The following is a 27,652-nucleotide window of genomic DNA, read 5'->3' on the forward strand; positions in this document are numbered from 1 at the left end:
CAATCCAAAACTCTGGTACTATGTAATTTAACATAAAAATATATAAATATTTTCTGATGATTTAAGTCCAATATATCAAATATATATATAGGGTTCTATCTAAGGTAATTACTATAAATTAACTTATCAATCTATTACTTATGATTGTGCTATTATATTTTAAAAGTCAACTACCTATAATTATATTATTATACAAGGAAAATATATTGTAATATTGTAACACTATCCATTCTTAGCTTGATACTTTTCACATTTAAGTATAAGCATGCAAAATATAATAAATAAAAAAAATTGTAAAATCTTATAAGAATTTCAAGAAATCTTTAAAAGATGTTTTATTGATGGAGTACAAGAAAAAAATGAATTCAAGAGAGTTTAAACAATAAAGAAAAAAATGGCATATATTGTTTGATTATAAATATTTGCTTGAAATTAAAAGAATAAAGAAAAATAAGTGGAAGTCAATTAAAAGGTGGTCATTTTTTTCCAAAAAGTTTCTTTTTCATTTTTAATGCATATTTTTCATTTTCAATAAAAAATTTAAGAAATTGTATGTAAATAAAATCAAATACTAAGAACAAAATAAACATTTTTAAAACATGTCTTGTCTTTAATAGCGATTAATAATCTTTTTGATTTATTACTTTAAAGAAAGTAGTAATCAGACTTGAGTGGTTAGCTAAGGAATGTAATTATTGTGGTATATCAGTCTATGCTATTGGTTAATTTTTTTTTAAATAAAAATATAGAAAAAATTATTTAATTTAGATCTAAATTTTTCATTGGAATTTGGTCATTATATTTAAAAATGTAAGTTTAATGACAACAATAAAAACTCATTATTTATTATTTAGTGATCATAATTTTAAAAAATAAAATATTTCTAATTAAAACTATCATTTAAGAGACCTACAAAAAATATTTAATTCCAGATACTTTTTTACTCTTTAATTTATGTTATTATCATATATATGACTTAGATAAAACAATTACTTATTATTATTATTATTATTATTATATTTTTCAAAGTATAGAATAAAAATAATTTTATAATTTTTTATTAATTTTTTTTTGTAATTATATAAAAATATTATGAACTAAATAATTTTAATAATAAATTATGAATTAATCAAAAAATAGTTCAAAAACTTAAAATCTAAGTAATAAATAAGCAAAGCTAATTAATTTTCTCTAATGCCACTGGACACCAAAAACCAGATCTGCCGCGAAACGACCGCATTTTGCTGGTCCTCTCGTCTTCTCTCTTTAACAAGCACCAGATGCCCTCACTGCGTCGCCGTTCTGCGGTCAGTTTATTGCCGGAAAACTAAGAAATAAGTAAACTCATCTTCATTTTCTTACCAGACCAGCCTAAGAAGTTGATAGAGTTAACAGGGTTCTGAATCCAGTGAAAAGCACGAAGAGAGAATATATCTGTTCCAACTTGTTTATTCATTTATTGGTTCTCCTTTAAAATCACCTTATCAATCAGGTATTAGTTTATCCATTTCCTTAAATTTTCAGTGCAATCTTTCTCTTTCTCTTTCTCTCTATGTCTCTCTCTTTGATCGCAAACTGAGTTGATCTACGCTTTAAAACTTATTCATAGGTTTTAAATTTGGCTGCGGATCGGATCTTCAGAGCTTTCTGGTATTTCTTTCCTGACCGTATTGAACGTATTGTGCAAATTCGCATGAAAATGAATAAAAGAAAGAAAATCCAACGTTTTCCTTTGGGTTTCTGTTGCTCGTTGAATGCATTATGAAATTCAGCTGAGAAATATGGTTGCAAACTTACTATTCTCTTCAGTTTTGACTAAATTGTCAATCATTTGTTGATGCCGAGAGTTTGATTTTTTGTAGCAATGGAAGAACTGCATTGTGTTTATGTTTTTTCCTTCTCTCTCTCTCTCTCTCTCTATCTATATATATATAATATTTTGCATCAGCCTACCTGCTAACTTTTTGTTTAGAACCTTAAATAGAATGGTGAATTATAAGTATGTGTTTTATTGATCCAGTTCCTGCTTTTTACCATGTTTCCACTAAGTTTTGCCGGTAAATTAAGTTGATTATTATTTTTTTTTTTCGTTTATGCTGATTCAGGTGCCTGTAAAGGAAAAAATTAACGAGACAAGAGTATTCCGAAGCAATGTTATCATCTAGGTTTTCTTTCTTGGGAAGCGGGGGTTCCAACAAGGTTGACGAATCCTCCAATGTTCTGGAGAGTAACCTCAAGCCAACTCTTAAATTGCAGACGGACAAAGATGTCTACAGACCTGGTGATTCAATAGTTATTACTATTGAAATTTGCAACCCTGATAATGGAGCTGCTCCAGAAGGGAACCCAACTCTTTTGGTTGAAAGGCTTCGGTTTGAGGTAAAAGGAATTGAGAAGTTGGATATTCAGTGGTTTGCCACTCAGAAACCATTGCCTGGATCAAAACAAAGGAGAGGTTCTAATTCAATTCTTAAAGCTTTTTTATAATAATTATAGTTATCTTTTGCATAAGGGTTGCATCTCCTTGTTGCCTTATTGTTATACTTTTTTATTTCAAAAAACTATAGTTGATATCATAAAGTTTACTATTGAGTTTAAACTCTTTTTGAAGGAAACAAGAAAAAAGATTTTTTGTTCACTTTGGGAAGGGTTTAATCTCTATAGTAAACTTTATGATATATCAGTTTTTATTATTTAAATTATGGCGTTGAATTATGTCTGTTCATAGATGTCTAAGAGAGTAGTTATCCGCAAAGTCAAAACTATGGATGCAAAAAAGGAGTCAGTTCCCTTGAATTGAAACCCGTAGTCAGAAATGAGAGTGATTCTGCTCAAAGGCACTATCATTTTGTTTGACAGAAAACGGAAAAAGGGTTAACATCATTTTAATTCATTGATCCAAGAAAGAAGCAGTTTAAGAGTAAAAAATCGACAGGTTCTTTTAAACACAGTTGTTATTTTGTACAAGTATTTCGGTTTCTATAATTTTTATGATGGAGGTGATTCAGCATATAACTCCTGCAATTTGTAGTTAGTCTTACTTCTTAGCATTCACGAGTAGTAGTGGCTTAATTTTCCACTTTGCCTCTATTGAAAATATCAACACAATTTCTCTTCATTTTTATCTATTGAGACAAGTTAGGTTTCATAAATTGAGAAAGAGAAAAAAACGTACTATATCCAATGCATTCATACTCTTAATCATGAGGTTAATATGCTACTTTATTTCAGGTGAATACATATTTTTGGATTGTTCAACACCATCAATAGTTTCAAATCAAGTTTTATCTTTTGGTGCCACAAAAACATGTAAGCCTGTGCTTTTTGTCATTGTATCAGAAGTATTGATGCATACATGTTTTATAAAGTAGTAATCTATTCGAATTGTGAATGTTTATCATATTTGGTGATCTATAGTTTATTTCAATAGTTTTTTAAAGATATAATTTCATTAGCAGGGTACTGACTGGTGTGACCCATATACAAAACGAAAGGGATTTATATGAGAGACAAAATATTGGTAGGGTTTCCAAAATTCTCTTTGTCAAGGAGAGGTTGACATTTTCAACAAAATATTCAAGGTTCTATTTATTTCTTTTCGTACGACCTTAAGAACTAACCAACATAATAAGGGAATAGACTTCTTACTAGCTTTGCCAAATTGGAAACTAATTCTATGCCCATAACTCATTTGCCAATTTTACAAATAATACAGGGGATAAAATAAAAGAGGTTGAGAGCTAATCTCACAACTTTCTATCCTCCACAAACTAAAGGAGGATATGATTGGAAGATTCATTTCTCCCTTTCTCAAGTTGTTCATTGTTAGCCTTCTTCTCAAAAGTATCTTCTTGAGAATTTAAAGTTGTTAGGAGAATGACTTACTCTATAATATTTGTTTCTAAATGAATGTAAAGACAACATCACGCTTGGATAATCATAATTTGTCGGAGGGCTTTGCTGAAAAAACACCTACCTTTGTTAGATATAAGACATAAATGCTTTTGTGGGATGAATTCACTTTGCACCTAACTGAGAGAGTGAGTTAGGATAGAAAGTCATCAACCTCTTAAATCGCTAAGGTTCTACTTCAACTAAATATTCTAAACTACAATCTAACAACATCAATCTCTAACTCATTATTGAAGTATCTTGATCCTTGGTCAATGTAAAAAAGCCTCAGTTATGGAGGTAATGGTGGGTTGCATAGTGTCTTAAAGATCATAGATTGCAAAATACTTTGAAGAAGAAGAAAAATAGAATGGAAGTTGAATTTGTTCGGATTTTTCCATAGTATAGTGAATTAATTGGTGATGCTACCAATTTCTTCACATTTTGATATTCAATATTTGTTTTGGTAGCTCTTATGTGTCTGATGCTTTTCCATCAATACTTACAATATTTAATTCCATGATTATAGTGATTTACTTATCTATTTACAGTTATGTTTTGCTGTTTCCCTTAGTTTGTTCTTTGCTTTTTTCTTTCTTAGTGATTTCTAGGTTTTCTATATCTTGTTTTGTGGGAAAAAAATAATTCATGAGAGGCTATGTCTTTCTCCTTAGAAACTTTCACTTGTCTTTCTTCTAGTTTAAGCCCTTTTGGTCTTCCTTTCCTCCAACTCTCATGTTAACCTCTCTTTCTAAGAAATATTTGATCACAGAGTCCAAGTCTTGTGACATTGCTCTTAAGGTGGATCAGCTGACTCAAAGGAGAGTGTCTACGAATGGTAGAGGCACTCAATCCACTATTATCTTTGGAGAATTGAGTTGGAAGATTTGACCCTAAAGCTTGTGGTTTAGGGGCATGAAGCTTGTGGTTGAATAGGGGAAGGAGGTTCTTGCTTCTCATTGGGCATTTAAGTGAATCACAAAAGCTATCCCTCAATGAAGGTTCAGAAGCCTACTGTTAGTGGCGATTTTTGAAAGATCTCAATGATGCTGCAGGTACTCTTGTTCAACTTTCGGCGAGAGATTTTGTACTTGATTTTTGAAAGATTGAAAAGAAATAATATAAGTTTGGTTGATTTTTGAAAGATCGAAGAGTGTGTATTAGGTACTCTCAAGTTCCTTCACTTGAGTCAGATTATGTCAGGCTCTCTGGCTAAAGAGATTTGGGCGTGGTATGACATCCAAGTTGATGAGCAGAAGAGAAAGCTCATCTCTTATCCCTCTAGCTACCATATGAGTCATTTGGAAGAAAAGGAATAGTTTTTGAGGGATTAGCTTTTCCATTAACTAGAGTTAGGGATTCTTGGTTCTAGACTTTTATTTTTTGTTTAAAGGTTATTCTTTTTTTTTCCATAATGAGGGTTTAGAAGACCTAATTGATACTTTGCCCGACTTGTAAAGCTCCTTTACATAGTTGACAGTTGTTGCCATGTTTATCTATTTTTTTTTATATAAAAAGTGTGAAATATATATTAACATGGTACCAAAGAAACAGGGGTGCCACCCGTGTACAAAAGTATTTACATAGATGTTAAAGTGTCAATGACATCCCCAAAATTCACATCACTAATGATATCATGACTTAGCATAATCGACTCAAATAAATGTATCAGTCTATTTATTAGTCTATTAGTACTACTCTCAATACTATCAAAAACTCTCCTATTCTTCTCTTTCCAAATGATCCAAACAATAGTCAAAGGAATAATGTTTGTCATATTTCTTTTTACATAGAAACCATCCCAAGCCCAAATCTCCTTCCCGACCGGATCCGAGATAACCCAATTAATTCCTAATTAACCATAGATCTTACACCATAAGCTATAAACAGTAGGACACCACAAAAGTAGATGGTTACACGTCTCCTTAACCTTTAGACAGCAGTAGCATCTGTTAACAATGATCTTGCCCATCTGTCCAGATTTCGCACGCCTCCCATGCAAAGAAAGCAATTCTTGCAGGAATTTTTGTCTTCCAGATGAGCTTTGCTTTAAATTCCAATCTGTTATCAACTCCCTTGTCACTTAGATATTTGTAATAAGAAGAAACAGAAATTTTCCATCCTTTTCCAGATTCTAAACAACCTGATCAGCCCTGTCAGAAATTTGCTGTGCATCAAGACACTTCAGTAGGTCTTCGAATTCTTTAATCTCCTAATCATTTAAATTCCGCTTTACATTAATGCACTAGACAATATTTCTATTTATGACCCTATAAGCCTCCCCCACTGTCATCCTAATCGATTTGGCAATATTATAAATTCTCGGGAATCTCCTCCTAAGACACTCATTACTAACCCAGTCATCCTCCCAAAAATTAATTATGTTGCCTCTACCAACTTCCCATTTTATACACTGCTGGAAGGGTTTCTTCATCATTAATTCAGATTTGTTGAGGTTTATTTTGAGTCCCAAAACCGTTTAAAAACAGAGAAGGATGCACCTCAAGTGTAGGAGATTCTTCAAATCAGGTTTACAAAAAATTAAAATATCATTAGCGAAGAACAAATGGGTCACCACTGTGCTGTTATATATATATATATATCTTATCCTTTTTAATCAAAAGAAAATGGTGGATATCACCATTTTCCATAGGAATTACACTTGGATTTGAAATGACTCAAACCTCTTGATGATAGGTGATTATTCGTTATCAATGATCAACAGTCCTTTGCAATATTTGGTGGTACAGAATGATGATGATAGAGAAGTCAAAATTCATACGAGGATGCTAATCTGACTGATGGAATAATTTGCACTATATTTTTATTTCTGATTTCCTCTGTATGAGAGAGATCATCTTAAATTTACTATGTTATTATATGTTTCTTATTCTATTATTTGGATTAAGGAGATTAACAATTTGTGTTGCATGATTTCATTTACAGATGTAGTGCGAGCTACGTTGCCTGACATTTTACCACCATCATATAAAGGTGCTACAATACGCTACCTTTACTATGTCAGGAGTACATTACTTGGACGATGGATGATGCTAGAAAATGGTCGCTCAAACAAAGAGTCTAAGCAATTTTTTTTTGAATTGGTTAGTTTATTTGATTTTTTTTTAAAAAATTTGTTTCAAATATTGAATAAATTTGCCCATTTAGTTCGTGAATAGATTGTTTGATATTGGGTTTTGATTTGGTTAGTTTATTTGATTTTTTTTTAAATTTGTTTCAAATATTGAATAAATTTGCCCATTTAGTTCGTGAATAGATTGTTTGATATTGGGTTTTGATTGAATTTCGGAGCTTCTTTTACTCATGCCTTCATTGTTATTGATACGAGTACTTATATTGTTTGAGTCTCTTTATTAGGTCAATAGAATGTTGATTGCCATGTTTTGTTGTCTTTTCTTGGTTGCAAATATTACTAGCTTCGGGTGGCACTAGACTGGGAAGATCTTAGAATGGTATCCTATTGCAACTTCTAACAGACAAGTTCTTAAGTGGTGGAGTGCCTCACTGGTGACGAAATACTTGATCAAGAACCTTGTCGATTTGCATAAACATCCTTTGAATACGATTGTTCTTCATTTAGATTGTCATTTTATTATTTAGCTACCATTGGAGGTGTCAAATTTTGGATATCGAAGCCAAGATATATAGTGTTAAAGGAGGGAGGTCAATATTAATTTTATGAATATCACCATGTGTGGGAAAGAAGGAATGTAAAGGGGTTATAACAGGAAGATGAAGAGCGTATTTTAGTTTCTCTCTACCATTCAAGGTCTTGGGAAGTAGTTTATTTTGTGTGGCACAACAGGCCCGACAGTTCTCTCATGGTAGAATAAGAGAGAACAAGGGATATGCTTTGCTATAGTTATAGAAATCTACGTTTATAGAATGAAGCAGCTTTTTCTCATACCAGAAGGTTCAAAACTCCAAATGGCAGTGGCAAGATAAGATTTGGGTCTACACTAGTGGCAATATTTTTTAAGTTGGAGATGGTCATTGGAGACTAGGGGTAGCCAACTTGAACAAACTCACATTATTGGCCTAACCCGTATACCAAAAAGCACCCTGTCTGAATTCCTAACTTCAGCTCGTCTCCGTTAGCCCAATACCTGTCAGTGGGTTTGGCAATCCAGGAAGGGAAGGCTCAACAGGGCTGCTGAGAATGCGATACAGAGACAACCCATTGGCAACTTAAGAAAGCTGGCAACTCCACCATTAAACACCAATGAAAGTCCATCATAGTTGCTGTGTCGATGGCTCCCTTTTTTGCCACTGTTGACTCTATAAACGATACTGGTTAAACCCCAGTCAACACATGAACTCAACAGTGAAAAATTGGGAGGGGGAATAGAATGACGCTATCAATGCAAAAATTCAATGATTTTATAGATGCTTGTGAGGTAAGAGACCTGCCCCTAGATAATGCTCAGTTTACTTACTCAGTTGATAGGCAAAGATTGGTCTCGTCACGACTAGACTGATTTTTGATCTCTACTCATTGAGAGGATATCCTAAATCTGATTCAGGAAGTTCTTCCTCAACTTGCATTGAATCACTTTCCCATTTTACCTGAATCCCAACATATTAAGTGAGGTCCAATACTTTTTAGGTTTAAGAACATGTGGACTGAGCTTCCAAAGTTCAGGAGATAAGAAGAGATACAAGGTGGGAGAGGTATAGATTTATGATGAAGCTGAAGCACTTGAAGGACAAATTAAAAGTTTGGAACAAAGATGTTTTGATAGTGCCGAACTTTGTAAGATAGGGATCCTTGAGGAAATTGGTGAGTTTTAGAAAAAGAGGGGGCATGGACGATCATCTCTTATGGACATAAGGAATGCATGATAAGATTGAAGCTTGAACTAGAAGAGGTGTTATTTCTAGAAAGGAGATTTGGAGACAAAAAACGAAGATTAAGTGGGTGAAGGTGGAAGACGCTAACACTTGGATGTTCCACAAGGTCATGAGTGAAAGAAGGAACATGCAATACAAGAAATTGAGCTTGAGCATGAGGGGATGGAAAGAAGAGAAAAACATGTAATTAGGGAGATTACTTATCATTAGTATAATTTGTACACACAAGAAAAAACTTTGAGACAGTTTCTTGAAGCCATTGATTGGGCCCCCATTAGGAGAGAAAAGAGGGAGTGGCTCGAGAGACCCTTTGAATTGGAGAAAATTAGAAGAGCTATTTGGGACCTAGGACTGATAAAGCTCTTAGATCAAAATGAGTTTATAATTGAGTTCTTAATGCGTCTTGGGACATTGTTAAGACAGACTTGACCAAAGTGTTTGAGGAGTTCTATTTGAATGGTTCTATTTGTAAAAGCATGAACTCTACCCTCCTCACCCTAGTTCTAGAAGAGGATAAGTGCATAAAGGTTTCAGACTACCATCTAATTAGTTTAATGATTAATGTCTATAAGATTATCATGAAAGTACATCTCTCATTCGATGTAGTGAACCTTAGAAGATATTATCTCACTAAACTAGAGTGTTTTGTTGGGAGGTAGACAAATCCTTGATGCATCTTTAGTGGTCAATGAGGTGGCGGAGAATACATGAGTGTTGAAGGTGAAAAGGTAACACGAGATGGAGAACAATTACTCCACGGATCAAAAACACCTCGATCATGAACTTCATATATTCAGCAATTCAAAACTTAATTACCTAAATTAAGCCCTTCATATTGAAATCAACATATTGAAAGCTTATTCAGGTAACTGGAAAAAATAGCAATAAATAGAGAAAGATGTCACGGCTTACCTGATAAGTTGATCCCGATTCTCCACTCAACGAAGCAGTCTGAAGCTCCTACTTTGAAGATACATGAAGAATTTAAAAATTAGCATAGATAATTTAAAGTAAAAGTTTTGATTTATTGAATTTTGAGATGTGTGATTTACAGTCTATAGTGAGGCCTTTTATAGGCTTTCAACTAAATAGTTTATTTGGAATACAAATACTTGAAAAATAATAAAATAAAATTCGATCCCAATCCTTATCCTAAAAAATATTAATTAAATAATATTAAAAGATAGATTTATATTAAAATAATAATAAATAAAATTAGTTAAATATGCAAAAAAGAGTCATATTCTCGGCCAAGCAGTCTCATGTGCGGGAGACATGCACGCATGCGCACTAGTCTGCAGGCATGCGTATGGCCTGCGGGTGGCACGTGTGCGCCTTCGCTACCTATTGTGATGTCCACGTGTGCGACTCTTCCGCGCGAGCGACCTCCGTGCGTGTGTGAGGTGGGCTGTTTCGCACATGTGCGCTGCCCAGGGTGCAGGAAAGCTTGTCTGCATGCCCTACATGCGTTTCTCATGCGGGGGAAAGCCCTATGGGTGCGAGACCTCTTTCTCGCACATGTGACCGCCCGCTTGTGTGCGTGAGCATGTTCACGTGCATGGCATGTGCTCCCTTCTCTTCTCTAAGGCTGGATGGCCTTCTTTGGTCCTACTCTCGGATTTCCCATTCTTGGGCCATCATAATGAATGCAATCTGGAATTTCTTGGTTCGATTCCTTATGATTGGTCTAGGAGGGACTTGAATTTGTGTTCCCAGCTCACTGAGTTCGTTTTAGGTTTCTTTAGTTTTCACGTTTGGTTCCTGAGACTGAATTTCCTTTCAAGTGTTGCCTGTATTCACATCAAAAGGTTTAGTTTTAAAATTAGACTTTGAGAAAACTTATGATTGGGTCAATTGGAGTTTTTTAGACTAGGTAATGGATCAAAAGGAATTCACTTATAAGTGGAGGAAATTTAATGGATGTTTGTCCTCATGATCCCTTATAGTGATAGTCAATGGGAAACCCCGAGGTTGGTTTAGAGCTTTAAAAGACTTAGACAGGGTGATCTACTCTCGCTTTTCTTCTTTACCTTTGTAGTAAACATATTGAACCGAATGTTATCAAGGGTCATGGAGAGGAGATTACTAAAGGACTTAAAAATGGGTAGACAAAATGTGGAGGTACCTCACCTACGATTTGTGGATGACATAATATTTTTTCTTGGATAATGACAATACTTCCATATCTAATGCTCTTGTCATCCTTCATGTGTTTGAACACATTTATAGATTGAGAATCAATTTAAGAAAAACTGGACTTATTGGGATTAATGTGAGAGATTATTCAATTGACCATCTAGTGGAGACAATACGTTATAAGAAGTTATCATGGCCTATTAAGTATCTGGGAGTTTCACTAGGTGGCAACTTGGAGTAGGTTTTTCTGGGAAGGGGTAGAGAATAAGGTGGCTAGTTAGAATGGTGGGTTGTTCTCCATCAAGAGAAGGGTAATCTTGAGTAATGCTTGTTTGTCTAGTATGCCACTTCACTATTTATCTCTATTTAAGATTCCAACTAGGATAGTAGAAAGGATTGAGGGTCTAATGAAAAGACTTCTACAGTCTGAAATAGGTGAGGAGAGTAGAGTAGAGATCATTAGTTCAGTGGGAGGTATATTCTCAATCTAAATGTTGGGGGGGTTTGGGCATTGAGAATCTTAGATCAGAGAACTTATCACTACTTGCGAAATGGCTATGACACTTCCTTCATTGACCAACCTCTCTATGGTATAGGCTGATATACAGTATCCATGGAGGAGAGAGGAATGATTGGGATATTCTTGCCCGAGGATCCACAACTAATCGTAGTCCTTGGAAATCCATTTTCCAGAGTCACCCTTTCTTTACCCCACTCACTCAATTGCATGTGGGAAATGGATCTAGAGTCTTGTTTTGGGAGGATACTTGGGTAGGGGATCAACCGATTGCCACAAGATTTCCTCGACTTTACCAATTATCTACAGACATAATACATGAGTTTCTAGCTTTGTTGGTAGTTCGAGAGAAAGAATATCTTGGAACTTCTATTTCAATTGTGACCTTTTGGATAGGGAGATCTATGATGTTATGATCTCATTGAACTTGCTAGACAACGTCCAAATGACCTCCCAAATGAATTGACGGTCATGGATTCTTGAACCTTCTGGCTTGTTCTCATGTACATCTTCCCTCATAGACCTTATTTCTAAACCTATTGACAAACAATTTCATATTACCGACAATTTTGAAAAACTAGAATTCATTAAAGATAAAGGTATTTTCATGAACTGTTGTTAACCAAAGGCTTAATAGTAATAATCTGCTTCAAGTTTGACGCCCTCGCCAGCTCTGTCCCCTGGGGTATGTGGTTTGTGCTTTAGAAATGATGAGACTCATTCTCACTTGTTTTTACATTGTAACATGGCGTGGAAATTGTGGACTAGTCTGATGTGAAGATTTGGCCTTAGCTGGGTAGTGCCTCCCACAATTGGTATTTTTATAAACTCATGTATTCAGGAAGTTGGAGTTAGAAAAGAAGCTAAGGTACTATGGCGAGTGCTATTTTTGTAGGTTCTTGGGGTTTATGGCTAGCCAGGAATCAGCGGATTTTCCTTGATTAGGCAACGATGCTTGATGAGCTCAACGAGAGAGTCATTTCTATGGCATCTCTTTGGGTGAAAGCTCGTGTACACTTCACGAGCATGAACATTTTGGAGCTATTTCATGACTGAGACGCAATGATGGGCAAGAAATAGGGGATGTATCTCTATGCAAACTGTTTTGAATTCTCATTCTTTATTATTTATTTTTTTGTTATTCATTGCGAGGATAACTTATTCTCAATCTTTGTAATCATTTTTCTCCTATGCTTTGTAATCTTTTCTTTCCTTCTCTACTTTAAGAAAGCTTATTCTTCTGTAAAAAGAAAAAAAAATCAAGTAGCATAGAGTGTAAGATTCCTCATGAGAAACAAAACTTGGCTCTCTCAATGCCCATTTTTTAAGGGAAAGATGCTAGAGACCAAAAAAAGGCCGTTTTAATAAACTAGATTTTAAAGACCTTGTTTCTTTGTGGAGGAAAGTTGTGTTAATGATATCTCCTAGAAGCTATGAGTTGTAGAGAGGCAAGAGAAACTGCGCTATGGAGATTAGCAACCACGATCCTACATGGTGACTTAAAAAAGTTGAATGTAAGTTAGTTGTATCATAACCATTGCAACTTTGAGATTAAATAGTTTAGGGGATGTGTTGGAGTGGAAAAATTTTAAGGATATTGTCTCTAGAGCAAATATCGTGTGTTGTTTTTGTTACAATAAAATAAGAGAAATAATATGGACAGTGTTGTCATTAGGAGTTTGTTGGATTCTAGGTTTAAGGATTAGATTTTTTGTACATCGTATAATGCTTTTGGGGTTTGATTAGCGGTATGGAATGATATGGTAGCTTCACTAATTGATAGTTTTGAGGATTTGTTTTCTTATTCTGGTTGGTCAGGATAATTTGGTAATTCACTTATGTCTTTGTCGTATATGTTTGAGATTTAGGGCTTTCTTAGTGAAAGAGTTGTATTTTAGTTTACAATTTGTGTATTTCTTTTTGGGTGTCTTAGGAGCTACTTGAATGTTTGCAGGAGTCTTGTTGAGAAGTTTGAGGGAGCACGAGGCTCATCATGTGCATGAGGGACTTTAATAAGTAAATTAAAGACTATGATGTAAGGGATTTTCCCAAATACTTGTTTGTTTTGAGGAGTAGGGATTAGTCTTCCAATTGATTGTTTTCTCCTGACCAAAGTTCTGGGAGATGATTTTCCTAAATTGTTGCGTGAGGTTATCGCTTGTCTAGTAATGGAGCGTTGCCCTTTAATTTTTGTGTCCAGTTGTTTATGGTGGGGTCATATAGTGCTTTTTTGCTGGTACTCTTAGCATTACCAAGGACATCTGCTTGCACATCCATCTATAAATTGGAAACAAGTAACAAAAGTAGAGATATGTTTCATATTGTTGGTTTATCAGAAAGGGGCAAGCTCATATAATGTATTTCCTAGAATTCACAATCTCTAGACAAAATGACCTTAGCATGTCATCACCACTCAGTAGCACACAAATAATCCTAGCCATGTTATAAAACTTAGATACTTCAGATTGCAGCCTTGAAGCGAAATAGGCCAAAGCAAGATGACTCTGTGTTTTTTTTTTTTGGATGATAAAGGGTAACTTTTTTAATAATAATCTTAATTCAAGTACAGTTTTAGATCTCAAAAGCCTCATAACACTCAGAAACAAAGCCGAAATGTCGTGCAACTGTAATCCAAATGTAGCTGATTCTGAAGAACAAAAAACGAAGCTGAAATTCAAAAAGCAACAAAGAGTAACCTACTTAGAAAGACCATATGTGCAAGAGAGCAAGCTCTTTGGTGGTGGTTCAAAACCTTTTTTTTTTTACATAAACAAGTATACTTACAGAGAAACCAAGATAAAAAGTAAAAAGCAAGATGGAAGCAGCATAGAGAAAACATGGTCATTGTGCTAACATAGCTTATATTAGTGGAGAAAACAGCAAGGTTTCCCCAAAGTCCATGGAGAAAGCCATTGTCATTGTGGCATTTCATTTATGTATTAATCACTATTTCACCTAATAGAATCCAACTTCCTATCCCTCAAAGAAAAAAATGAAAAAAAAAACATTTGGATTCTCTCTCCTTTTTCTTATACGTGGTCCCAACCATTTGAAAAAACAACTAAACAACACATTCTTTATATATACAACTATGTGTATATATACACTTTTTAAAAAAATGTTATCTTGTTTAATAAAAGAAGTTAATTGAGGTCCAAGATCATTGATCATATTAACTTTCTCGATTTAAGTTTGTGCTAAAGTTAATATAGAAAAATTATACATTAACATCTAGAAAATTATTTAAGGTCGAATATCATTGATTATATATCTTATAAGAAATGTAATGAAAAGATTAGCATGGGATTTCCCAATTGGCGATTCCATTAATGGGTTTCTTTTGTTGGTTACCAATTTTCTACTCAAATTGACGTGTCAAACAAATTAAAAGAATGAAGATGTCATTATTTGATTCTTTCATCTCCGTAAGCGACATTTTTTATTTTTACTAATGAAGTTGTAAAGGCTTAATTCTATGCTGACTGTGGAGCTTCTATCCTAGAATATGCACTCACAATTAGATAATCAATATCCTGAACTTTCCAACTAGCATGAAGGGAAGGGAAAAAAAACACCCAAGAGAGCTGAAGGGAAACTAATAGATATGCTAACATAATGCAAAAATTAGCCCTAAAAAGTCAACACTATTTGAACCCTAATTCATACATGGAAGATAATATAAACTAAAGCAAAACTCTAAAACTCTAAGTGGGAATAACAATTCTGAGGAGAGCACTGGAGAAGATGAATGTGTTCAAATAGAAGTTGGCCGAGATGTGACAATGGAGAAGGAAGCTGGTGGATGAGATACATTGCCTGAGTAGAGAAGTGGTGAAGGAGAAAATGCGATTGAGAAGACAGTGGCAAAGGAGAATCGGGGGAAAGAAGCAGATGGCTATGGAGGAGGTACTGCACACAAGAATACAGAGAGAATGAGGAAGAGAAGTCGAATGCAATAGTGAATTTGTGAAGGGATATAAGGTAGAATATTTGGAATCGATAAGGGTAATTAAGTCTTTTACTTGGTCAATAAGAATGTTTGTAGAGAGCTTATAACCCTGGTAAAAGGAAAATTGGGAGCGGCTTTCTCAAAATGATGCTTGAAGGGATTATAAGTTGTACGAGTCTTGGTTGGTTTTTCATTTTATCTTTGATGACCGGTGTACTTTGACATCTGCACTGTGGGGTGGAATTACTTTTCTTGCCACTTTATGGACTAAGTCACATGGGAACCACAACAAGCTTTTCTGACCTCCATCAAATTGGGATGTTTTGTTCTGGAATTTAGTCTTGTGTAGTAAACAAGCTCCTTTATGTGTTTTTTCTTATTTCTTTTTGTGTGGAGGATGCTGATTCTCCAATTTTGTGTTCTTTCATTCTCTATTCTTATTAAAGCTTCTTTTCTTATTTTAAAATGAAAGCCCTTTGTCGGTTTTCAGACACATTAAAAAATTCAGAATGCTGTTACAAAAATTATAACCTCCCATTGACGAAGATTTAAGTTAAGCCAAACATTTTCCAGAGAACCTTTCTTTTGTTCCTAGTTTATGGTTTTTATATCTAGAACTTCATTCTTTTGTTGTACAAGCTGGTGAAGACCAAGTCTGGGGTTTGTCGAAGTAGATGGGGTACGGAAGTTAGGTCGGCCACAACTCACAGGAGTGTGGAAATCAGTTGCTGGGGCATTCGCCTTCTTAAGTCCTTTGCTTTTGTTGAGAGGAGATTATGATTTCCATTTTCCTTTTTCGAAGGATCATTGTTCGGGAGTCTTGTTTTGCCTATTATTTTCCTCGTCTCTATGGATTATCTCTCTCATTATTGAAAAATGTCATATGTCTCCCCTTTGCTTTATCATCTTGAGTGTTCTTGTCCTGCCTCTAGTTGTGATTTCAGTGTGGAGCTTTGTTTCCTCATGTGTTTATCCTTGCAAATTCTTGTTCGAGTTTCTTACCCATCATCCTAATGGCTTTTATTATTGCTGATTAGTTTTGATATGTGCTTCTCTCCCTCTTTTCAAAAGGTGAAGTTCTCTCTGGGTTAGAGTTTTAGTTTGGACCAGGTCCTAAATAATATTAACACCAACAGTTTGCTTAATGTCTAGGCCTCATGGAGCTTTGTAACTTGGCATCCATTTGATATGCTTTCAGATCTTAAAGTAAAATTCTTGTTGATTTTTCGTGAGGTGGTTTGGAGTGTTTGGGAGCAATAAGGAGTACATGTCTTGTGGAGCGGGCCTACTTTTTGCATGGGTCTTATGGTTGGAGTGTAATGCCACAATTTGCAAGCAACAATTGAATTATTCTTAATTTTTCCTTTTGCTTGTGATGAGCACAGTTTTCTCAAGGGACACCTCCATCTACATTTTTGCACCAGCATTGGGTTACTATTTTCTTTCAATTTTTTGTTTTCTCGAGGATACCTTATCCTTCTGATCTGACCTTTCTTTGCTCTCTCTCCCTGTAATAATATTCCTTTTATGACGAAGTGAATATTTTATCTTGTTGTATATGCATTGTAGTCAGTATGACACATGTTGATGGATATACTTCTTTTATTAGTGTTCTTGTATCAGCTGCACTCTGTATCATTTGCTGATGCTACTCCTTGGTGTTGGATGGTGGTTGGGTGAGATATTTTGGCTGGTTGTCTACTTGCCTTAGGCTTAAAGTGGAAAAAGAAAAAGTCCTTGGGTTTTGTTTATTTAATGTTCTGAAGGCTGATGGTTTATTTGCTTAGCACCGAGTTGCTCTGTTAAGCTTCTTTCTTTCTTGTCCATGTGTTCTAATGTGTTGCAACAATTATTATCTCCTATTATGAGTTTATTCTTACTTGTTCATTAACATCATGGCTCCTCATTACTATACATGAGTATTCATGCTTCTATGCTTGCAAATCATTGTTTGCACATATCCACTATTTGAATTTTATGAGTCTGCTTATACAGTTTTTATTGATTTGAAATTAATTCCAACAGGAAACTCGGATACCATTGCAAATATGGGTAACTCAAAAAAGCAACGGATTACTAATGGAAGGTCATAATGATGGTAAGTTTTCTTTAAATTTATTTTGATTGGAACAGTAACATGTGTCCATTTTTTGTAATATATTTGTAATGTGAAGAATACCTTATTTCTAAAATCAGGATTTTTCCAAAACCATTATTAACGAATGGGTTATTTTTTGTGTAAGAGAGCTGGGGAATCATGTAATCATATTCTTCTTTGCTGCCCAATAGCCTATGAACTTTGGATGATGATCTACAGGCTGTTAGGAATTAATTGGATTATTGCGGGATCGGTGAGAGATGAGATTTGGGTTGGGTAAGGCCTATATAAAAAAAGAAAATTTGTAAAGCTAATGCCACTTACTATTATTTGGGTGATTTGGAAAGAAAGGTTTTTGAGGGTATTGAGAATGAGACTTCTAAGATTAGGGATCAATAGTTTCATTTTTTTGGCTCTTTGATGATGGGGCATGATATCTATAGGGTGGAGAATTTTGGGAATATTACAGATATATTAACTAAACTGTAAATTTTGTATATGGGTGGTACCCCCTTGATATCTTTGTGAATGATATTTTTCATACTTCTTATTTAAAAAAAAAATTATTAACAAATGGACATTATAGAAGATTAAATATGATTAATACTCTACAATTAGTATTCTGGTGGCTTAGTTAGTTACGCATGCAACTGAGCCAAAGTATGTACTTTGGCATAGAATGTATTTTCTCTCCTGTCACTCTCTCTCCCTCCTTAGAGCTTTCTCTTGTCCCATAACGAGCTTCTTTAACATGCTAGTCTCCTGCCCCTCAGATTTTTTGTCATTGAGGAAGTCCTTTAACATTCCTCTCGAGGGTGGAACCATTACTTGGTAGACTGTCTAAGAATGGTGGATATGATGGATCATTTGTTGTCTTTCGGGGTTCTATTGTGGAGTGGCTTGTCTATGTTATTTGAGTTCTACATGGAGAGAGGTGAGAGCTCCTGGGTAAGAAGCATGAGGGGATCGAAGTATAATCTTTAGCTAGCTTTGGGTCAAATAAGGGGGCAATAGTTGGTTCTTAGTTAGCAAGTTAGGGACTTGGGAAAAAATAATCTTCATTAGATGACATTGACACTCACGGCAAATAGAGATTTATGAAAGCTTTTTGATGAAATCTTAAGTAAGGGTGTCAAGCCACCAACACTTTCTTTGAACACAAAGGCATTTTTTTTGTGTACAAATCTAATGTGAATCCTCCTGAGATGGTGGTGTATGAACCCTCCTGCACTGCTTGCAAATTGTCTCTTCTAGTCTTTGGTATACTTGCTCTCAATGGAAAGATAGAGAGAGCATCGACCTTCAGCGAAAGTTGTGGGTGATATGAGTTTGAAGAAGCGGTTTGGAATTGTGATGGGTTGGGGAGATTTCGAACTTCAAAATCTCTCTTTCTCCAACAAATTGTGGCTTGGGTCAGTTCTGGCTAAGCCCAAAAGCATCAAGGCCATTGCTACTGATAAGAAGGGTAAATTGACTGAAGTAAAATAGATGCAAATAAAGGAAAAAGGAGAAGATAACCATGGTTTTTTTGACTAGGCTAGGAAGTGGACTAGTCATCAAAGACCAGTCCAAGGTAATAGTGTAAATCGTTTTTCTTTCTCTTAGTGAAGACCTATTAGCTTATGAGCTTCTTCTACAAACCAATTGCTATAGTATTGGCTATAAGAATGTTTTGTCGTGGGCGGTGTGGAGGGTGAGTTCCAACATCTCTTTTTGGAGGGGAGATAAATTATGGATATAGCTCTAATTAGCACCGAAGTGGTAGACTCAGTGCAAAAGAATGGTATGAAAGGTCTAGTTTACAAGCTTGATATGGAGAAGGACTACAACTATGGGTCCTGATATTTCTATTTTATATGTTAAGGCAACTTCGGTTTTGGGGATGGATGGGTTTATTGGATGAAGGCTTGACTCTCTTCCAGTGAATTTTATGGCTATTGTTGACAATGGCCCTTTGAGATTCTTCTTTTCCTTTGGGGGTAAGGCAGGGAAATTTTCTTGATAGATTACGAGAATATTCTTGGACCTTTTGGATAACATTCTTCTTTTAGAATTATACTTAGATGCTATAGAGAAACAGCCTGAGATGACGTCTGAAGTAATGACTCCTTGCTACATGCTACTGCATCTTCTTTTTAATAAAATGGACTTGTTATCTGAGTATGTTATCTGAGACATGATTTGTCTTACGTTTAAGAAAATAACATGAAAAATTTCTTTCTCTTACAATTTCTCAGGGATTGTTCCTGCTACTGCCTTCCAGATGGATTTGTACTGGAAAGAGATGGATGGAGACTCTGAATGGGTAGGCTGTCCGCAATACTGGTTATTTTCTTTTCTTTTTCCTTTTCCTTCATCTTTATTTTTACATTTTTTCAAATAGCTTTCGGATAATGGCTTTGGTAATTGTTTGGAGTTAATCTATCACTGATTCATATTGTTTTTTCTCCACAGGCTAGAGCAAATGACATAAATGATAGTGTAGACGAAGGGTACGACAGCTCACGCGATGAGGTTTCTTCAGTATCTTCCTACAATTTAAGTAAAGAAAATATACACAAAACTTTTGGAAGTTCATTATCTTTGCAATCATCTGCAACGAGGTCTTCGTTTAAGGATAGTCCATATCTTGAAGGAGCCCGTACAAGTTTATCTTCGAATTTGGCAGTTCCTCATTTGTCTGTTGCTGAGGTTTTGTATGATTCTACTTTGGGTAGGTTAGACAGTTACTTGAGCATACGCTGCAGGAAAATTGAAGACCGCACTTTGTTATTTGTGAAATGAGAAAAAACTTGCTGAACTATTTATATGGTTTTATACAGATATCCTGTCACCTCACAAATCATCAAACATTGTCTCTTCCAGTCCAAAAATGAATTTTACAAAAGAGAATTCTGCAGATGATTTTGCAGGTGTATCTTCTACATCTGGAGCACGAGGCAGTGAACCTGTAGCATGTAAATTGATATACTTTTTTCACCTAATATTTTAGAGATTTGTCATATATCATAGATCTAGTTTATTTGTTTAGTGTATCAATGGTAAACTTATTTGATCCAAACTTTTCCTGCAGCAGAGGGCTTTATTCGAGGAAGATCTTACAATATTAGAATGGATGACCAGGTTCTTCTACGATTTTCCCCAAAGAACTCTGACTCAACTTATTACTTTAGTGATATGGTAGTTGCTCTTTCTCATTTCATTTTTAATCTCTCTAGCAGCTAGTAAAAACCATAATCTCTTATTGGTTTCACTCTACTATTTGCTTAACAGATAGGTGGAACTCTCACCTTCTTTAATGAAGGAATCCAGCGATGTTTGGAGGTAACTTTACACCATAAGCAATGCAGTTATAATTGATAATAACTAAAAATTATGACATCATGTTGAGGCTTCCAAAGTTGACTTGAAGCATTGGTGTCTTATAGGTCTCAATAACTCTGGAAACTTCAGAGACCATAAATCGATTGTCTCTTCATCCTTCTCGAAGGAATTCACCAACGATTACAAAGGTATAACTTTTGATTCTGTAATTGTTACTTGAATTGACTGATTAATGAGTGAAGATTCTCAATTTTACATAATATGCCAAATGTAATATGCATATGTGGAAGCAATTATAATGTTTGGTTGAGTATATTTGTAGAAAAATAGAAGATCAAGCGCTCATGGTATAGGCACACATGCACTTGCAACACCTTTTAGCATATAACCTTTAGTTATGGTTGTTAAATTTGTGATATGTTTGTATGAATTTATTATAGAACTTGAAGATGTTCCTTGTCTGAGAATATAGATACCTTTATATAAGCATCCAAAGCACTCAAATGATGCAATGATATTAAAAGTTAAGACCGGGGGATACTTCAATATCCCTATAGCATTTTTGCATATCTTCCCCTTCCATTAAAACATGATTTTATCTGTTGATGAATGTCATATATATATATAAAACATCTGAGAGAATTAGTAGTATTGTCTTTTATAGATTCCAAATGAGAATTTTTTAGGAATTACAACAAGTTGTTATCATGTGGGATGTTCAATTATTTGTAGGTTCAAAGTGATCACCATGAGGTTGTTGCAGATTTGGTCCAGACAAGCTTCCTTTTTTCTGTTCCCATGGATGGTCCCATGACATTTTCCACAAACCACGTCTCAGTGCAATGGTCTCTACGATTTGAATTTTTTACCACCCCAAAGTATGTCGACTGGAGAAGGTAATGTTCTAGAGTTTTACTGCAGTAGTATATTCCTTTACTTGACCATCAAATTATAGAAGTTCCCCTGATCTTAAAGTATAATTAATAATTGATGTCAATATTGTAAGGTTGTGTCATGGTGATTATAATGCTTTCACATTTATGTTTGTATTCTCTCTCTCTCTTCCTGTCTCTATCTCTAGTCTAGAGATTGGGTCTCTTTCTTATTTGTTTTTTCTTCTTACCACTTGGGACTGCACTTTCGATCATGCTTATCGCAAGAACTGGGGAGTTCTTGGTGATGGAGACACTTTCAATTTTGTAAGTCCTTGTTTGATCACCTCACAAAAACCCCACATGTCATCCATTCTCTACTGCCCAGGAATTGTAAAAAACCTTAGTTTCCCCTCAAAGGTGAAGGTGTTTGCATGAACAGTTACCATTGAAGGCTCAACATAATAAGATGTTACAAATCTGTATTTAAAAAAAAAGGTGTTACCAACAGTGGATTGTTTAATGTGATCTAGCATTGAGGGGGAGAGAGTCATAAAGAGGGTAAAACCCATTTGGCAGGGGGCTGTATTTGTAGGCTAGTGGATTCTATGGTTTGAGCACAATCAGAGAAATTTTAGTGATTTTTACTTGTTTCAAGAGATGTGGGATGAACTGAATTTTCTGGCTACCTTATGGGCCAAAGCTTGTAGTTGTTATTCCAATCATACTCTTTCTGAGTTCCATCAGAACTAGGAGGCAATCATTTATCCTCTCACAAGATGACCTTTGTCCTTTATCTATATTGTTTTTTCTCGTGTTGTGTGAGGAGGATGTCCTATTCTCTGTGTTGCATTTGTCTCTCTTTTTTCTCAATGATACCTCTTTTTAATTGAAAAAGAAAAGACACTTCCAATTTTGTTGGAGGCACACATTCTCTAGCTTTCTGAGAAGGCCAGAGGCTGAATACATTTAACATTTTGGTTTAGAGATTTCATGGCTTCTCCATTCTGTGTGAGCTGCTGTGAGAGTGTGGTAAGCACCCTTGGCTTAAGGGTGTCAAAGTTGGAGATAAGACCTTTCTGCACTTGTTTGGTAGGAATTCTTAGGGAAGGTTTTCGGAACTTAGGTTGAGGAGCAAGGCGTATTCTATAAGATTTTCTTTCCAAAAGGAACCACAGTGGATGTGTGTCCGTGAGCTCTTGTCTTCTGTTGAAGAGCTTGGTGTTTGATGTCCAAAAGGTTCGTAGGGAGTTGTTGGCTTGAACATACCTGAGGTTCTTCTGGTGCCAGAAGTTGTGCAATTGATTATTTGCAAAGTTCCCTCAATTATGGCTAAGGGAGAAGGTATGCTCTTGTAAAGTGAAGAAGGTGATTTTCCCCAAGGTGATTTCCCCCACTCTTGCTGGTCAAAACTATTCTCTTATGGTAGAAGCACCATGATTACCAGCCTTTATTTGTTTTTTGGTATTGTGTGCGTGACACTTCTGGAATAGGTTTAGTATTAGGTGTCATATGTTTGGCCCTTTCCTAGCCAGCCTAGTGAGACCAAAGCCTACTTTTTTATTTCTAAAAGCAAAAAGATTGCTGTTGAAAGGGGAAACACCCACGAGCCTCCCCAGCCAAGCTCAGTTGTGACCCTTTCTTCCTAAGAGCCAAGGGTTGCATTAACTGAGCCTTTGCAAACGCTCATACTTTTTGTTAGAATACAGAATATATGTTTTATAGATTTAGTTTCTTGTGGTCATGTTGCAGCGGATTGCAAGCGGTGATAACTAGGCTTGTGTGTCTGGTGATCGTGGCCGAGGGATGCATAGATGGTGGCAATTAGGGTTGTGAGTCTGGGCAACCTGTGCAACTAAGAGCAACCGCGGCTAGGCTGTGTGCGTCTGCATGTCTGAAGGCAACCTTGGGTAGCTGCAGTTAAGGAGCTGGATCCGGCTTAGAAGGCCGATCTTGGTGGAGATGGCTGGTTTATGGTGGCCAACAATTGGACTAAAATGGCCAGTTATGAAGGCTGACCTTTTAGGGTTTTTCTTATTTTGGCAATGAAGATTGAGTAGAATTTCTGAATAAGTTTAGAATTTTTTTAATGTATAACTTTGATATCATGTTAAAAATGGTTTAATGTGTACTTTATCAAACATTATAGCCCTATATATATAGGTTTTTTAAGACGGAAAAGGAAATAAACAATAAACTACAATTAATTACAAAGGATGTAATTTACCTTTTTTATATCCTTTAATCTATTTTTTTTTTAACAACATTCATAATTTATATCATATTTGTATGTACTAATTCTTATTTAATGAAATTGGAATTTGAACCAAATTCAACATAAGGGTAATGCTTTAAGAAACCTTAAGGATAATCTAGATTTTATCTTTAAATTCACAACTAGACAAATAAACTCTATTTTTTCCTTCATCAAACTAGATAGTTTGGAATTGGTCAGAGGTCATCCAGAGGACAAGGAAGCATCATGGTGACTCAAGAGTGGAGTTAGCTAATTTCCTCCTTGTGCAGGAGATTGCATGAAGACAGATATTGAGAAACTCCTTGGTAAAGGAGAGGATTCTTACGGTAGACTTTTTGTAGCCTTGTCAATAATTTGAAGAGTATTTTGATGGCCAAGGTGGAGGCAAGAGAACAATATTTGAGGCTTGTAGGAACATGGATGATCCAGTGAAAGGTTTTCTTTTTCCAACAAAGCAAGTTTGAGGATTGGAGACGTAAGCTAGATGGTTGGTTCTCTTTATCAGATCCTTGAGAAAGGGACTGGGTGTATTTGTCAAGGAAGTGATTGTTACAAACTTGATAAACAACAAAAGGTGGGCAAAGTTGTGTCATGATGGTTTGTCGAGGGCCTTTTTTTCAAAGCAACTGGGAGTCGTCAAAAGGGACTTGATTTTTGTTTAAGGATTTCTTTTCGGAGGGGGTGTCTGTGAGAAGCCTTAATTAGACTTTCATGTCATTCATTATAATGATTCTTGAGCTTCTAACATTAAGAACTCCAGGCTTATCAGTTTGTTAAGTGTTTATGTAAGCCTATGTTAAGGTTTGGTCAGGCAGGTTAGGTTCTAATTATTGGTAGTAATTGGGGGATTCTCAGCATACTTTATTCGAGGGAAAGCAAATAATTTGGGTGAACTTGGTGGCTAATGAGGTTGATGATTATCTTTCCAAAGGGGATCATGTTATGCCCCAATAATCAACAAAGGAAGAAGCGGTAAAAGAAGAAAGTGATAGAAAGAAAAGAAGTGGTAGAAAAGAGAGAGGAAATCTGGAATAATCTCCTGAAGTGTTTTAGCTTAATTAGGAAAAATTGTGGTTATTTACTAGGAGTTTGAAAATAGGTAGATTAGGAAAAATTTATGTTAAATAGGAAATAGAATAGTCTTATAATGAAGAATTTGGTTCTTATGTATATATTGTTATTTGTACACTAGAAGGTTTTTAGCATATGGTTAGAAAGAAAATGTTTATGCTATGGCTTACTACAAAACAGTTGACAGTTAATAAAATTAACAAGGGAACAATAATAAAAAACAAGGTTGTATATACCTTTCCTCTAGTGATTGGTGATTTCTCCAAGTCCTAAACCCTAATTTCACATATCTGAACCCATAAGCTGATCCGTGATTTGGGACCGCAACAAACAGTTTGCATAAATCTTAAATGATTGTTCTGGATGCAGACTTCTTGTGACAAAGATGAATTGACTGTAAATTAATCTTACGAGAACTGTGAGAGTACAAACTTCCTTAGAGAAATAGTTACCAGAATATTTTGAAGTCATTGGATAATTTTTACCACAGATCTGTCAATATCTCCTTTGAAATGCCCAAATCCAGCTTAGGATACTATAATGGTAGCCAACCTAAAACCGAATTTAACTCTGGTTGTATTTGGTTCAAATTTTCATTTTTACTTCATAGGAATAAAAATACATGCAAATGTGATGAAGATAAAATATTCTAAATCCAATGTACTTCCAGTTTCAATTATTCAAGTTAGGTTTTTTTTATAAATCTTTCCTTAACAAGTGGAGATGTGAATCCATCATTGTGGAGTTTGTTTAATTATGAATAAAAAATTTTAACTGCAATAAAATTCTGAAATCAAATAACTAAATCTAGAAATACAATGAATGAATTGAGCCTAATGGACCTATCTCAATCACCCAGAACACAGCGAATCACTGCAAAAATTGGAACTCCGAATTACTTCCATGTATATAATAAACAGAAGTTTTGTCTTACCTAGGTTCATGTTATCTAATCTTCTTAAAAAAGAGTCCATGCCATTAAGTTTATGATGCATTGATTCTTACAAGAAAACATGATAAAGGGAGCGTGACATGTCAAGATATGATGTGTTTAATTGATGTGAAGGCCCCTGCATATTCAAGTGTTACCATACACTTCATAAAATGAACTTGGCTATTGCAATAAACAATTGAAATTTATTTGACTTTTATGTTGGCCTTTTTCTTTGTCAAGTTCCGTTTAAATTATATTTGATTCATCGTTCCTATTTTTTCCTCTTTATAATGTGATTTTTTATTATTGATTTATAGCTTGTCATCTTTCATAAGTTAATTGAAATTTTCAATTCAGATATGAGCATCCCCTCCTGATAGAGGCCAGAGAGAGAAGTGAATGGGTTCTGCCTATAACTGTACATGCCCCTCCAACTGGGGCATCTTCAGCTCACCCTCGAAATGAGAAACCTTTCACTTTGGAGCCTCTGTGGGTCCGTAGTTGAAGGTAAAATTAATTAGTGGTTTTAAAGTTACTTACGTTAGTAAATGAACCAAAGTGGTTAACATTTTAGAAACCTAGAGTGTTGTTCCCATTAGACATTACATGCAAGCTCTCTGCGAGATTTTAGTTTTTAAAACAATTTTGGGCTTAGATAGTGCTTCAGGAAGTATTGCACAGAATATATTTCTAGTGTATGTGGACATTAATTGGTGAAGAGGTAATTTATTTTATCATAACACAATAGCAAGGGTCTGTTTGGTTCCATTCCTATTTAATTTCAATCATATTGTTTTTACTTAATACTTCCTGAGGAAAAATTTTTAGTTCTCAAATATTCTTTGTGCTTAATGATTAACATATTCTTTTTTTTTTTTGGTTTTAAGAACAATGACTTCACATATTCTTGACACAGGATGAAATCATAATTTTAGACTGTATGTATTAAGAATATGCTTCCAATAAATAAAAGTAATAAACAATAATTAAACAAAATGAGCTTCCAAAAATTTAGGACAGGAAAGTTGTCTTTGGCCCGCACCAGAAAATGTGACCTCTCTTCGTGTGTTTCTCTTTTGCATGCACACACACACACAGAAAGACGGGTACTTTTCCTTTTCCCTTTCCAAGTTGAATTTTACATCCCAAAGCATGGTTGGGAAATGGCAATCCATGTAGCTGTTGATGCATCCACCGATATAAGTTTCAAGCTGCTTAAGGATTATTATTTTGTATTGAATAAATCTAGTTTGTGCTTTAGATAGCAGATAGCTTGTTTTGCAAACATGTTGAGATCAATAATGTGTTTTTTCCAGGGAAAATATGTTGGAGCAAAAGTAAGGAGCTAGGTAAAGAGGTGGGCCAGAGACAATGGCCATGGCAAGATCAATTTCATTCACAAGTTGTAAACAGTTTCTTTTATTTGCTTCCGTATAGTTGTACTATATCACCTAAATTTTACTTTAACTTTATGAACTATTAGTTACTTTCCTATTGGGAATAAACTTAATCAATTTCTTATGTGTGAATTTCATACTAAAATGGAATGATTGATAGGAATGCCTCCTATTTCTTGCAGATTCCACTTCTGTGCTTGACAATTCTGCACTTTTGTGCCATGGATACGAGTTAAATCATGCAAGAAACTTGCTATTATTAAGTGGCTATTTGATCAGTCTTTGCTTTTCTGGAAGAAATTATCAGTGTGATGAAAAATACAAAAATGGAAGT

At 35.0% G+C, this 27,652-nt stretch overlaps 1 protein-coding gene across 2 annotated transcripts; it reads left to right on the top strand.

Moving 5' to 3' along the window:
* The first annotated feature begins 1,184 nt into the window (after nucleotides 1-1,184).
* On the top strand, nucleotides 1,185-27,499 carry LOC110824349 (immunoglobulin). Of its 2 annotated transcripts, XM_088222067.1 has the most exons (15): nucleotides 1,185-1,492; nucleotides 1,610-1,650; nucleotides 2,106-2,455; nucleotides 3,232-3,309; nucleotides 6,838-6,995; nucleotides 17,391-17,463; nucleotides 19,701-19,768; nucleotides 19,918-20,176; nucleotides 20,286-20,420; nucleotides 20,537-20,643; nucleotides 20,737-20,787; nucleotides 20,892-20,975; nucleotides 21,520-21,683; nucleotides 26,279-26,428; nucleotides 27,238-27,499. In XM_088222067.1, exons 3-14 carry the CDS (start codon nucleotides 2,152-2,154, stop codon nucleotides 26,424-26,426), a joined length of 1,629 nt encoding a protein of 542 aa, XP_088078193.1. In that variant the 5' UTR covers nucleotides 1,185-1,492; nucleotides 1,610-1,650; nucleotides 2,106-2,151; the 3' UTR covers nucleotides 26,427-26,428; nucleotides 27,238-27,499. The 2 variants fall into 2 exon arrangements, 1 of the variants encoding a protein (XP_088078193.1); XR_015821386.1 differs by lacking the exon at nucleotides 27,238-27,499 and having other exon boundaries at nucleotides 21,551-21,683; nucleotides 26,279-26,434.
* The last annotated feature ends 153 nt before the right edge of the window (nucleotides 27,500-27,652 follow it).

This window comes from Carica papaya, chromosome 6 (genome assembly GCF_054855325.1).
Source record: "Carica papaya isolate Zhongbai chromosome 6, ASM5485532v1, whole genome shotgun sequence".
Taxonomy (NCBI): Eukaryota; Viridiplantae; Streptophyta; class Magnoliopsida; order Brassicales; family Caricaceae; genus Carica; species Carica papaya.

Coding starts and splice junctions, on each gene's coding strand:
- LOC110824349 (XM_088222067.1), top strand. CDS start 2,152: ATGTTATCATCTAGGTTTTCTTTCTTGGGAAGCGGGGGTTCCAACAAG. Junction 2,456..3,231: donor TGGATCAAAACAAAGGAGAG/GTTCTAATTCAA, acceptor ACTTTATTTCAG/GTGAATACATATTTTTGGAT. Junction 20,644..20,736: donor CTTATTACTTTAGTGATATG/GTAGTTGCTCTT, acceptor TTTGCTTAACAG/ATAGGTGGAACTCTCACCTT.